General features: G+C 46.3%; 1 protein-coding gene across 6 annotated transcripts in view; it reads left to right on the forward strand.

Moving 5' to 3' along the window:
* The window catches only part of AFF1 (AF4/FMR2 family, member 1), a 197,602-nt gene that overhangs the window by 164,515 nt on the left and 18,609 nt on the right, over positions 1-14,478 (forward strand). For all 6 annotated transcript variants that reach the window (XM_010833775.1, XM_010833777.1, XM_010833776.1 and 3 more), the window contains one exon: positions 4,754-5,698. In XM_010833775.1, the coding sequence (XP_010832077.1) occupies positions 4,754-5,698 (945 nt within the window). The remainder of the gene's footprint in view (positions 1-4,753; positions 5,699-14,478) is intronic.

Below are 14,478 nucleotides of genomic sequence, written 5' to 3' on the forward strand. Positions count from 1 at the left end.
AGCAACTCATTGAGAACGTGTACACCCCCTTTTCTTTTCCCTTCTTTTGAGAACCGAAGACTCTGTTTTCAGTAGGCAGCTATTTTCATATTAATGAGAAAGCGTTCTGAAATTTCAGGAATGCATGAATTCAGTCAAAAGGAGGCAGCCTGTTTTAGCAAAGGGCAGGAACAGTGAACTAGAAAGAAGCCATCAGAGGTTCTATTTTTGAATCACTAAAAGCCTGTGCATTAAATGGATGGCAAAGTAGTTTTGCCAGAGCCATCTTTCTTGGTCCCTCTGCCCCAAGTTGCTTATCCGCCACCCTCCAGAGGTATTGTAAAGATAAACAGAGGAGACTGAAAGTCTCAGGCACTAAGTCTATCTGGAGGATATATGCCGTTTACTGGATTGCTGAGTACAAGAAGTATAGTAACAATGAACAGAGTTGCCCAGTCTCTTCTAAACTTAGTGGAGCGACCCACTTGTATAGAGAAAAGTGTTCTGTGTATTTCAGGTAGGAATCCCAGGAAATGAGACTTTCTGATTAAAAAAGTGTTGACGTTTTCAGTATTTGTCTCTGCTGTTAAGAAAACAAGGCCACTGCGTTAGTGCATTAGCCAGACACGTCAGGAGATGGTGTCCTGACTGAAGAGCACAGTGTCTGAGGGCAAGGGAGGATGAGGACGGGGCTGAGTGTCATCTTGTTAGATGAGAGTTAATGTCTGGCATAGCGGTCAGTGCTCAGTAAATAGTTTTGGAGTGAATAAACATAGATGGGCATTAGTTGCACTTGAAGTGCCTTTCAGATTTTAGAAGCTGCTCTCTGTATTTCGGGGGCTGATCTCTCGTGAGACACTAGGTGCTATTGAAGTAATTTTGCTGTGCCCCAGGGGGAAAAATACTGAATATTCTCTACAGAGAAACTATGTGCTTGTTCATAAGGTCTTTGCTTTAGGTCTCACCTTATTCCTGAAGGAAAATCTGCATGCTTGTTTGGTTACTGTGATAAGCAAGAGAATCCAATTAAATCATAAAATTTGATTCAAATAAAATGGAAATGGCACAGATTTGGCTGAATAATTGAAACTCGGAAGAAAAAATTAATCTGGCATTTGTATTAATGAAACATTGGATTGGCCTAAAAGTTTGGTTGGGTTTTTCTGTAGCATCTGATGGAAAAATCTGAACAAACTTTCCGGCCAACCCATTGGTTGTATCTTGCTGCTCAAGAGGTTATTAAATAGAATAGATTTAGAGACTCTTTGCTGGAAAATGATGTTCCCATTCTACTTTACTTTTTAAAAGTCGCTTTCCTCCATAGGCTCATATTTTACATTTCTGTTACTATGCAAACTTAGACTTCAGTATGGTCTGTTGGTTACATACCAAGGCTTGGCTTCCTCAGACCTGTTTTTGTCTTTGTCTAGGTTTGAAACCTTTAATTTTCCCCAAAGTTATTTAACAACCTTTCTTTCCTTTTAAAATAAGTACCTGCATTATGGTAAAACTGAGTTAGTCGAGCACTACATGAATTCCATAATAGCCCGTAGTTACTAGTTTTAACTTTTTCACTCTATGTTTTATTTTTAATGCTGAGAAGTTCGCTTCTTAAAAGTCTCCGTTTAAAATTCATTTGACCGAGTAGTCCAGTGATCTTGTGAGATAGGAAATGTTATATGTGTGCCAACAGGCTGGTGGTGAACTTGGGGGAAAGCCACTGTGAGTCTCAGCTTTATAGTGAGTCAGCATGTAAACCTCAGCTTTTTAGACTATATGGGATGCATCGACCTTTTACTGCTTAAGTCAAGTTCAGAGAAAAATGACTTCTATTCTCAGTTATTCAAGCATCTGCTTAGTTTTCTAATCTAATTCTTTCTAATCCACTGCTTTGGTAGTAAACTACCATGGTTGATTATCTGCTAAGCTCTTGATACTTTCTTCATAAATTATGTGATATGACCATGAACCCTGGAAGGTTGGGAGTTTTCTTTTCACCTGTAAGGAAGTATTAACACTAAGATTGAAACCCATAGCCATTTAACTAGGAAGCCTTTTATTCTTACAGCACCATGCCACTTCTCTCTATTTTTTATTTTTTCCTTCTAAGTCTTGGAGTTGTACTCCCTCACCACAGCTTTGTTGTTTTACAGAAACCGTGGATGTATGTTGCGCATAGCTCAGAGCTTTTCTTTCAGAATAAATGGAATTTGCATCCTGAGAAGTGAGAAGTGAAGAGACATACAGTCAGACGTTTATCAAAAGGCTCATATGTTTCTGCACCCCCTCTGTGCAGTGTTGGGGTTGGTCCAGCCCTGGGAGATCGGGGTGGGGCATGAGGAAAGGCTGAGGAAAAGCAAAAGTCCAAACCTTGATCCTGGCTAGTTTTCGTCAGTCCCGTATGTAAAACTTTCCCCCGTCTCAGCACTCAAATAATACCTAGCCTTAAAGGAATTTTGTCCATTTTACGTGGTCATAGTAAGCATACAAAAGGATCACTCCTACCCTTTCCCCTTGTCTGCACATACTCAGTTCTGCCCTGCAATTGGGCCATAGGCCTCCCTTCTGGCCATTTTTAGGACCACAGTGGAAGAAAATGTGTTTTATTTCTGTATCCAGGACATTCCTTTAGGGACTACTAAATGTATCTTAAAGTGCCCTGTTTGGGGTTGGGGGAGGGGAGCAGATGTTATTTATACCAGGAATGACCTCCCCTTTTGGTTCATGCATAAGCACTCCTCTAGAAAGCAAGAGGGTCCGTGGCTGTGGTGGGGCTGTGGGCATAGCCCTGATGAGGGGGCCCTGTACCTTTTCTGATCTGGCTCCTTCCCAGTGGGTTAGAACTACCACCCCCTCAAGTCTTTGCAAGAAACAGTGTCTGACAAGTAGACGTTGGGTGTGAATCTTTTCTCTACCCTAAACAGCCATCCCGTCTTGTTAGAGTATTCAGTGCAGTTTTAAATCATGTGGGACTTTGTTAGGGTAGCTCTTCCTTCTTCCCTCCCTCCTTGCTCTGAAATTCAAATAAGAGCATGGGGGATAGAGTTGGTATAAGTGGAGGGAGATACAAAGAAGATACATTGTCTTACGCAGGAAAACAACAACAAAATTCTGTAGCCCTCTTTCCTTAGAGTTCCTCTAAGTTCTGTTTTACTACCATTATACTAAGGCCAAACTAGCTACCTGACCAGTTTATTCCCTAAAATTTTTTCCTGGTCCCAAACCCTTTACATTATATCTACATATCTTAGACATACTACATTTGAATTTTTTTTTTAATGAGTTGAATCATTTGGGATATCCCACTTGGGAAAATCATTAGTAGCAGTCTTATAAAATATCATCCACTTACTGGAGTGATTGCCTTATCCATAATGTAATCAGTTAAATTGAGATATCTTTCAATTAACTTCCCGGAGTGTTATGGAAATAATTTAGTCATACAAACCACCTGTCAGAATGGATCTTAAGAAAAACATGCAGCATGCCAGTGCTACACTGCCCTTTGAAAAAGAAAGTAATCACTAGTTACCCTGTTCACACATGAATATTTTCCCAAATAACATAAAATATATAGGTACAGTAATATACCAACATCCATGGAATTCTCCAGGCAAGAATACTGGAGTGGGTTGCCATTCCCTTCTCTAGGGGCTCTTCCCAACCCAGGGATCGAACCCAGGTCTCCCGCATTGCAGGCCGATTCTTTGCCATTCGAGCTACCCAGGAAGCCCCAAGATACCACTAGAAGTGCCGAAATAAATATCTCACGTACCCCAACCACTGTGTGCAAGACATAAAAGTAGAATTTGGAGATAAAGACGTCCTTATCATTCCTTTCATGAGATCTAATAGCCCAGTTGGGGAGAGAGAGAATGTGATGCACCAGTAGTCAGCAGCAAAGATTTCAGCACGATATCTGCTGTTAGGAAAACAGGAGAACCCCGGGACTTATTCTCCTAGTGAGTCGCACAGATAATCAGTATAATCTCACTGCTCTCAGTTGTGTGCTCTGGGGCCTCCCTGTGTTTCTTAGAAAAACAGGTGCTCATTCAGACCAGACTACCTGTAACAAGAGGCCTCGTGTTTGATTTTTAAAGAATTCAAAGGGGGAACTCATGGTTGACTAATGTGAACTCACTTAGTTCTTTTTACCCAGAAGTAAAATCTGAAATTCAGAAGACAGTGTATCTGTGATAAACTGTCATGTATTAGTGTTTTTAAGTACATTGAGAAATGAAATCAAGTCTTGAAAAAAGTCATTTTCAATTGATGAGTATGTCAAAAAAAAAAACAAAAAAAGGGATAAACCATGAAACCCATCCATAACCACTAAGACCTTCTTCTGAAAATCCTTGATAAAAGGATTCTTTTTGTTCTTCATTCTTTCCTATCATTTCCTGATAGGATAGTTCACAAGTCAGAATGAAAATTCTGTTTAAATTATACTGTAATTAGCAGTGAAACAAAATCTTTATTACACAGATTTCTCAGCAGTTGACAGTGGTCAGCACTGGTCAGTATCTAATGGTCTATTATTAGTCAGTGTCTGCTACAGCTGGAATTCCTGCAGCATGAACAATGGGAAGATTGTTTTAAGAGTTAATTGTTATAGGATTTAATCTGCAATTAGAGGGGTATCAAAAGGGCCTGAATTCTTAGGTTTGGAGTGACTGCATCTCCCCGGGACAGTCCTGTAGCAGTGGGTGACTAACCCAGAGGAGCAGTATCGTTACTGCTCAGCTAACCCTGTCTTCTTTTTCCTTGTTTGTAGCCCGAGCCTCCGACAACCAACAAATGGCAGCTGGACAACTGGCTGACCAAAGTCAGCCAGCCCGCGGTGCCCACCGAGGCCCCGGGTAGCACGGAGCCCCCGGCCCGACCCCCGGACACTAAGGGCAAGGGCGGCGACAGCGCCACCGCGGGTCACGAGCGCCCAGAGTCCAAAGAGCCTCCCCCCAAAGGCTCCAGCAAAGCCCCCCGGGTCCCATCCGAAGGCCCCCACGCGGGCAAGAGGAGCTGTCAGAAGTCCCCTGCCCAGCAGGAGCCCCCCCAGCGGCAAACCGTGGGAAGCAAACAGCCGAAAAAGCCCATCAAGGCTTCCGCCCCCGGGCACGCGGATGCGCCTGCAGATGCGCGTGCCTGCCTGCAGGTGGAGAGCGAGCCCGGACTTCCTCCCCCGGCCTCCAGGGACCAGCCCTCCAAAGACAAGCCCAAGGTGAAGACGAAAGGGCGGCCCCGCGCCGCAGACAGCCGGGAGCCCAAGCCGGCGGTGCCCACCCCCAGCGACCGGAAGAAGCACCGCAGCGGCCCCCAGAAGGCGCCCCCGAAGGACGCGGCGGCAGAGGACCGGAGCCCCGAACACTTTGCGCTCGTTCCCCTGACCCAGAGCCAGGGCCCTGTCCGCGGTGGCAGCGGCGGCGCCGGCGCCAGGACTAGTGGCTGCAGGCTGGCTGTGGTGGTCCAGGAGGACCGCCGCAAAGACAAACCCCCGGTGCCTTCGAGAGACACCAAGCTGCTCTCCCCGCTCAGGGACGCTCCGCCGCCACAAAGCTTGGTGGTGAAGATCACACTCGACCTCCTGTCTCGGATACCCCAGCCCCCAGGGAAGGGCAGCCGCCCCAAGAAACCAGAAGACAAACAGCCACCAGCAGGGAAGAAGCCAGATCCCGAGAAGAGAAGCTCAGAAAACGCCAGCAAGTTAGCCAAAAAGAGAAAGGTGAGTGTGCGAGACTAACCTTCCCCTCCAGCCTGGAGCGTGCCTGCTGCACACCAGGGGCTGTTTGGTGCTCCATTGTCCTAGAGGATTATGTTCACATAACCCTGAACTGTCTTAGAAGAGGCTGGAAATCTTTGGATTCCATGTTGCTTTTGTGACTAGTAGCAGTTAGTCTTTCATGTAGATAAGTGCTAATAAATGCCAGATTACTTCAGCTGAAATAAAGATGAGGCAGTCATTGAGAAGGACATACTGCTTTAGAATAATATAGCATTAAGGGTATGTGTTTTATCTATTTGGGTAACATTGGTGTTTACCACCTGCCCCACTAGGTTTTCTCTTTTATTGTTTTTATGTATGTTTTTTGGCTGTGCTGGGTCTTTGTCGCCACGTGGGTTTTGCTCTAGTTATGGAGAGCGAGCGTCTATTCTGTAGTTGTGTGGGGGCTTCTCACTCGTGGCTTCTCTTATCGCAGAACATGAGCAGTAGGTGCACTGGCTCAGCAGTTGCAGGCCCCAGGCTCTGAAGCACTGGCTCTGTAGTTGCAGGCCCCAGGCTCTTGGCTCAGCAGTTGTGACGCATGGGCTTAGCTGCTCCATGACCTGTGGAATCTTCCCAGAGCAGGGATCAAACCTGTGTTCCTTGGCATTGACAGGCTGCTGCTTATCCTCTGTACTACCAGGGAGGTGCTGGCCCATTAGGTTTTCCTCTAGAAATTAAAACCTTATATGGAATGAAATGTTAATTCTGATTTACTGACAGAAGTGATATACACTAAATGTTACTCCTGTGGTTTGATCTTTTTAATACTGATATTATGTCCATATTTTAACTCATGGTAACACACCTCGTTAATTTGAAACCACCATATTTAAGAATTTATGACCTCTGTGAATGACTTTTAATAATAAGCAGGGCATTGTGGGAAAAAGTTTTAGAGCTATTACAGAGATGGTTAGGGCATCTTTTTGAGCAATATAGGCTCTTATGGTGCATTGTGAAGTAGTCTGTCATTTAGCATAGTGTTTGGTATTTTGAACAGTGTCCTTTCAACTTTTATTCTGAATTACTAAGCTCTCGATGTATTTTTTTCACTGCTTCTGGGTGAAGAGAGATTAGTGAATTCCCCCCCTGCCCCAGTGACATTCCCAAACCAACCTATCCAAGATTCAAAATGAAAGACAAGAAAGGCCAACTCTTTCCTGCCGAGAAGGAATAAAAAGTTTAACACTCCTGCAGATACATAAAAAACTTCTCAGTTACGGAAGTTGAGCTAAGAATAACAAGGACAGAAAGATCATGAAGCCTGCTGTCATGTCTGATTTGACTGATTACTCCATGAGGTTAAAAATATAACATGACTTTACCAAACAGTAAAGGGGACGGTTTCTCCAGCACCTTGTCCAGTGAGCCGCGAGGGTGTGTATTGCTACCATAACTGCAGCAGGCGAGCCCCGTGGGGCTGGGATCCAGTGCGCTAACTGGCAGTGCTGTTTCAGCTAGAAGCAGACATTTTCCTGTGCCTGGTAACTTTTCCTTTTCCCTTCTTTTTGGCTGTGCTGGGTCTTTGCTGAGGCAGAGGGAGTTTCTTTATGGTTGTGGCTTAGTTGCCCCAAGGCATGTGGAATCTTATCTTGGTTCCTTGACCAGGGATCCAGCCCATATCGCCTGCATCAGAAGGCAGATTCTTTACCACTGGTCCACCAGGGAAGTCCCCTGACACCCTCTGAAACAATGTGTGTATGTAAGAGGTGTGAAACTTGATGAAGAAAATTGTGATGGACCAGGCTAGGGAAATGGTGCCTACACCTAACATGCCCGAGAAAGCCTCAAAAATACACTCTTTTTACCTCCTCCTGGGAAGTCTTTTATCACCTGTCTCCCAGCTACCATAACCTTGGGTTGGCCAAAAAGGTCATTCAGTTTTTTTCCATTACAGCTTATGGAAAAACCCAAACGAACTTTTTGGCCAGCCCCAATGTTATCTAGTCTCCACGGCTGACCTTTAGCATCAACTCGAGTGGGGAGAAGTATTAGCTTCTAAAGCGCTTACTAACCAGGTGGGAACTGGAGTCTCCCTGGATGGTTGTCAGCTCAGTCCACCCTCCAGCGCAAGTCTAGAAGCTCTGTCTAGCTCCACCAAGGGAAGCCAGCTATCAGCCCTTGGCTGAGCTCTGCTAGGGCAGCTCATTCATCTTCCTGTTCAAAGGATAGAGAGGTAATGACCCCCTCATCTTAGGCAAGTACATGCTTGCTTTAAACCTCTGGCAAACAGCTGAGCGGTCTGGCCTTGGGAACAGCCTGCCTGTTTGCTGTGGGAGTGACAGGATCAGTGTCTGAACCGGTCATTCCAAATCCTGGCTGCACGTCCCTGTCTGCTGGGGATGCCCTGGCTACTGGTGGAGGGATGAGCACCACCCTGCATGCTCCCCATTGGTGGTTTTATTTCTTCTTTTTTGTTTTACTTACTATTCTCCCCTCCCCCACATTTTAAAAATTTATGTTAAATTAGAGGATAAGCTTTACAAGGTTGGGTTGGTTTCAGCCAAAATATACATATGGCCCCTCCCTGTTAAACCTCCCTCCCACTCCCCTCATATCATCTAACTCCTCAGATTGGTGGTGCTGGTTTAGTCACAAGTCGTGTCCGACTCTTGTAACCCCATGGACGGGGTCTGTAGCCCTCCAGGCTCCTCCGTCCATGGGATTCTCCAGGCAACTACTGGAGTGGGTTGCCATTTCCTTCTCCAGGGCGTCTTCCCGACCCGGGAATTGAACCTGGGTCTCCTGCACTGTAGGCAGAAAATTCCTCAGATTTTCTAATACCTTTGGCTCTGGAGCAGAAGCTTGTCACCAGGGCAGGATTGTACAGAGCTAGTGGTTTGGACTGAGAAATCTCTCCACGGTGGTGCTTTTAGACATCATGGATCTAGGAATTCCTGGTCTGAAGTATGTCACTAGTTAGAAACACTACTTAGGAGCCTTTAGACAAATATCAACAGCGGCTGACTGTGTAGTTGCTTCCTGATCAGAGAACCATGTGTCATTGGTTTTACTTCCTGCTGGATTCCAGCTGGTGTTAAGACTGAACACTGCCCCCTCAGGTGCTCTCTGTGAGGGCCAGGCTCCCCACTCTCTTGCCAAGACCCTGACTCTGCTTGCTCAGGGCACCGTGGCTGCCCTGTTTGATGAGTGGGGCTGCTCCGTGGGCAGCCCAAGTCTCTCTCTCTCTTTAAATTTAATTTATTTGGCTGTGCTAGGTGTTCGTTTCAGTGTGTGGAATCTTTAGTTTCAGCACATGGGGTCTCGTTCCCTGACTAGGGATTGAACCCAGGCCCTCTGCATTGGAAGTGCAGACCACTGGACCACCAGGGAAGTCCCACCCAGGTCTCTTTTTAAGCTTGGGTGCTTTCTTCCATATTTGTATAGTGTTCATGTTCTTCAGGGCTTCCCTGGTGGCCCAGAGGGTAAAGCGTCTGCCTACAATGCAGGAGAGCCGGGTTCGATCCCTGGGTCGGGAAGATTCCCCTGGAGAAGGAAATGGCAACCCACTCCAGTATTCTTGCCTGGAAAATCCTATGGACAGAGGATCCTGGCAGGCTACAGTCCATGGGGTCGCAGAGTCAGATACAACTGAGTGACTGCACTTTCACTTTTCACTTTCATCTTCTTCATATGGAGTGTGAACACTAGAAAAAGCTGCATGAAGAAGTAGTGAGAGCAATTGAATAATGTACCTGCTCCTTCCCATCCCTTTCTTGCCACGAAAGTTAACAGGTATTTTCAGAGTGTTAACAGATTCTTGAGGGGGCTTTCCCAGTGGCTCACCAGTAAAGAATCTGCCTGCAATGCAAGAGATGCATGCAGATGCGAGTTCGATCCCGGGGTTGGGAAGATCCCCTGGAGAAGGAAATGGCAGCCCCCTCCAGTATTCTTGCCTGCAGAATCCCCATGGACAGAGGATCCTGGCAGGCTACAGTCCACGGAGTCACAAAGAGTCGGACACGACTGAGCACACAAACACACACATGCACACGCAGCAGATCCTTGAAGTCATTTTAGACTCAAAAGTGTGAGAAGATGATTGTAGAGAGTTAGTGGTGGTTAACAGCTGTGATGAATCCATTGAATGTGGTGCCTATAGAAATGTATTTGTATTTTTTTCTTTTACTTTGTAAAGTAGTCGGTTGGGGACACTTCATGTGAAAAAATAGAGAAAATCATGAGGGCAAATGGGCATGAACTTACATGGTCCTCCTTCCATAAACTACAGAATTTCTTCAACCTGATTACAGTTTAGAATTTAAACTAGAACTTATATTTTCTTTTATATAATTTTTAGGCTTCCTGTTTTCCAGACTTGGAAGGGAAGTTGAAGTTTAGAGGCGCAGCACAGTGTATAATCAAGGCGGTACAAAGGGAAGGATTCGAAAAGCACCAAATGTTCCGAGAGCTGAGCCTTGCTCAAGGCGCTTTTCTAGGTGTTGTTGGTGTTCAGTTACAAGGGTGACTCTGTCCTTCGTTACCTCTCATAGATAATCTCAACTAATTCAGTCACCTACGGAAGTCTTTCAAACAAAACTCTAGACTATCTCAGCAGTTGTTTAGACAAATGCCAGAACAGGGAGGTTACGTTCGTGCAGGTCTTTCCCTTCTTCTGAATAACTGCTTTACTGACCGAGAGGCCTGGAGACTTTTGGAAGCACATTGCAGTGCATGGTTTACATGTGTTTTGAAGAAGGGGGAGGGAAATTATGGGATCTGGTGGGAAAATGTGCATTTTTATTGCTTGATGGTTGGTTCAGACCTTCCCTTCTATCCAAGATCAGCCTGTTTTCTCTTGGGTTGTTTCTCCAGATAGACATTCCCGGTTATTATCCTTCAAAATCAAGGGTTTGAAGTCATCCCTATAATTTCCTAAAACCACTTACATCTAATTTCTTCATGCCTGTTAGTTACCCTAAAAACGTCATATGGAGAGCTGTTTTAGGGCCAGTCTAATGCCTGTGTTTGCCTGATGAGAAAGAAGGGGGAAAGTGGATACATTTTGCCCTTCTGTGGTGCTTAGCCCAGTGAATATAGCCCGCCTTCTCAGTCTCCACCCTCATTCTTGGGGTCAGCTTGGACTTGTCTGCCTCGTCGTCTCACCGAGCCTCTGGCAGAGGCAGATCTTGGCCAAGTACCTGAACTTCCCCAAAGGCTGCCTCTCCACTTTTGCTCTGCTCCATGTGCTACCAAGTCGACTCGCTTCCCCGCGGGAGAGGGTGATAGAGTTTAGGACTGGAGCACTGAGACCCATGTATCTCTTATTCAGCCGCTGCCTTTCACAGATGGGATCCAGAAAGGCTTGAGGGCTTCCCTCTGATGGCTTGGCGGTAAAGAATCCACCTGCAAAGTGGGAGATGCGAGTTCCATTCCTGGGTTGGGAAGATCCCCTGGAGGAGGAAATGGCAACCCACTCTAGTATTCTTGCTTGGGAGATCCCATGGACAGAGGAGGCTTAACAGTGGGACACAACTTAGCGACAACAAACCCCCCCTTTACTTGCAGTACCTGGCTGGTGAGTTGAGTGCCCTGGAGGCCTCCTCTCCAGAAACCGGCTCGGCAGAGCACAGCCCCAGCGCTTCCTTTTATGGTCATCATTCTTGCCCTTTGGCTCCATGCCGCAGGCGGAGCAGCCTTTGGCAGGTAATCTGAGGCTTCCTGAGCCAACAGGTTCAGAAAAGTCAACAAGTCAATCAAGAGGAGCCTCCTCCTGGTGGAGATGTGGGCACCATGGAGACACTTTTTCTGAAAAAAGGGAGCTTCCAAGACCCAGACCTGAGACTTGATCTGTGGATAAGCCCCTGGGCAGAGGAGACTCTTTTTCCTCCTGAAAAAAAGCATCGTGCTTACCTCTCTTTCAAATGGTCTCTTGACCCAGAAACATCTCGGGAACTCCTCACCTTCTGTTTTCCAGTCTTGGATCAAGTCTGCGCCCCCCCCCGCCCCGGATGAGACAACTCCCTCTCTAGTGGCCCTTTGCCTAATCCTAGATCCACTTCGAGAGGTAGTGTAGGCTGGCTCCCGTGCCAGTGGAGAAAGTTCAGGGATGCCTCTGGGACTGTTCCTGCAGAGGATGAGAGGGTTCCAAGTACGAAAATACCAACCCCAGGCTCATAGGAGTGCACTCCATCAAAGCAGACACAGTCACCAGAAGGGAATTTTGCTTAATTGGTGTAATGGCTTACCAGCTTCCCTGGTGGTTCAGATGGTAAAGAATCTGCCTGCAATGCAGCAGGCCTGGGTTCGATCCCTGGGTTGGGAAGATCCCCTGGAGGAGGGAATGGCCACCCACTGCAGTATTCTTACCTGGAGACTCCCATGGACAGAGGAACCTAGCGGGGTATGGTCCATGGGGTCACAAAGAGTTGGACACGACTGAGCACCTAACCCTTTCTACCAGCCGACAGAATATTACCGGCTTCTAAGTTGCTGCATGTCAGTATAAAGCAGATTATTCCAGTAAGTGCCAGCACAGTTGTTAAAGCTGGTGTCAAAGTTGATCCTTGGTTCTGGGCTGTTCTCTTGAGTCACCAGTTGGCACAAGCCAGAGTTAAACCAGTTTGTGAGGATTGACTCACTAGGAATCATATTTTCATGTGTGGTTTGTAAGGCCTGCCACTTTGGCTTCTAGTCGTAACTAGCATGTCCTAAGCAGCATGAAGGTATACAAACAAAAATTAACTCTTCTGCCTCTGGAGTTTGCTGTTTTCTTTAGAAAATAACCTTGTGGGCCATTTATACTTAACTTTATCTTCAGGACTTACCCTTTGTGGTGTTAACTGCCTGGAGATGCCTTCTATTTAAGGCAGTATGAGGACTTCCCTTGTAGTGTGGTGGGCTTAGAATCCACCTGCCTGTGCGGGGGACATGGGTTTAATCGCTGGTCCAGGAAGATCCCATATTCCTGCCGGGCCAGAAAGCTCGTGCACCACAGCTGCTGAGCCCACGCTCCAGGGCCCGTGAGCTGCAACTTCTAAAGCCCAAGTGCCCTGGGTCCTGTGCTCTGCAAGATGAGAAGCCCGATCCCCCCACTTGCCGCAACTAAAGAAAGCCTGAGTGCCAGTGAAGTCCTAGCACAGCCAAAAAAATAAATTAAAAAAAAAAAAAAACAAACTATGATTGGGACTCTGCTCTTCCGCTGTAGGGGATGAGGGTTCAGTCCTCGCCAGGGAACTAAGATGCTACGTGCCGTGCGCTGTGGCTGGGAAAACAGCAAAACAACCCTATAAAAAAAAGTGAAGTGAAAGTCACTCAGTCATGTCCGACTCTTTGCAACCCCATGGACTATACAGTCCATGGAATTCTCCAGGCCAGAATACTGGAGTGGGTAGCCTTTCCCTTCTCCAGGGGATCTTCCCAACCCAGGGATCGATCCTAGGTCTCCCGCGTTGCGGGCGGATTCTTTACCAGCTGAGACACAGTGTATTAGTAATTAACTTCGTGTGTGAGTTAATTATCTCTCTGGGTATTTTAGCACATTCTGTGACTTTTCCCAAAGATAAATTTCCCACCTCTTGCAATGTTTGCTGCGCCAGCTGTGTGGCCTTTAATCTAAAACTCAAGAGAAATTCACCGGGGCCGTTGGTAGCAGAGCCTGTTAGGCACAGTGGGTGTAGTGATGAGGGTTCCCACTAGGAGAAGAGTTCTGTTTTAACCAGTCGTTTCCGGTTTATTCTGTTTTTCTCTGCCAACATCCAGAGTACCTGTAAAGTGTTCCCATTGTGAATTGTGGAATGGAGGGTGAGTTACATGCTGAGCCCCAGCAGGCTCCCCCTGGCCACTGCCAGGGCCCCCCTCTCATCTCTCTTGACGTGTGCCCAGGGCTTGTGCTGCTGCCACACGAGAAACAAACAGCCATGTGAAATCACTTGCTGTATTTCAGTTGTGCCCGTGGGATGTGCTTATTTGCATTATATGTTTGCTCCTTGCTAGGTCCTTCAAGATCTGTTTATCCCCCAGTCTTTCATCACGAGCGACTGATTTGTTTTCCTTTTATCTAACCTGTACATCGAATAGTTCTTCATTTGCCTCAGCTCATTGGAAGTTCAAGGTCCATTTTGCACGTCACCTCTAGAAAAGTGTAAAGAACAGTAGCAATATCATGCGACCTAATTTTACATTTTCATAATTTTACATTCTCTAGGAGCCACGTTAAAAAATATTAAAAGGAAAAAACGGTGAAAGCAATATTAAATAGTTTAATCCAGTGTATCTAAAATGTTGGCGCTTCAGCATTTCATCAGTAGAAAAATAATTACATTCTCCGTTTTTCCACAAAGCTCGTGACTTCACTTGTCACTCTGGGCTTGCTGGCTCTGGGACAGAGCGAGACAGTGCGGGATTGCCTCCCGGGTACCAGCCTTGGCTCACAGTTTCTTTCTCCACCCGTATTTTCCCCTCTTCTGTGCGCACACCAGGAGATGAAAACTAAATATCCTTGTAAGCCACCGTATCTTTTGAAACAAGAGGTAAATGTTTTTGGCAGAGTGCGAAGGGCTGGATTGAGACACACTCCTGAGCACCTGTGCCTGGAGAATGCGGGGGTCGGAGGGGGTAGGGTACGGTATGTCTCTGCCTTTTCCCTACTTTTGAGCAAGGCCACGCTGTTTATTAGCAGAGCTTGAGCCCACACATCTTAATTTATTCATTTTTCTTGGAGACATTCAGAGAACAAGGGAGAGACTGTGGTGAAAACCAGGGCCTCCCACAATTGGATCACGTGAAAAATGTTTTTC

The sequence above is a fragment of the Bison bison genome, unplaced genomic scaffold (assembly GCF_000754665.1).
Source record: "Bison bison bison isolate TAMUID 2011002044 unplaced genomic scaffold, Bison_UMD1.0 scf7180017863888, whole genome shotgun sequence".
NCBI lineage: Eukaryota > Metazoa > Chordata > Mammalia > Artiodactyla > Bovidae > Bison > Bison bison.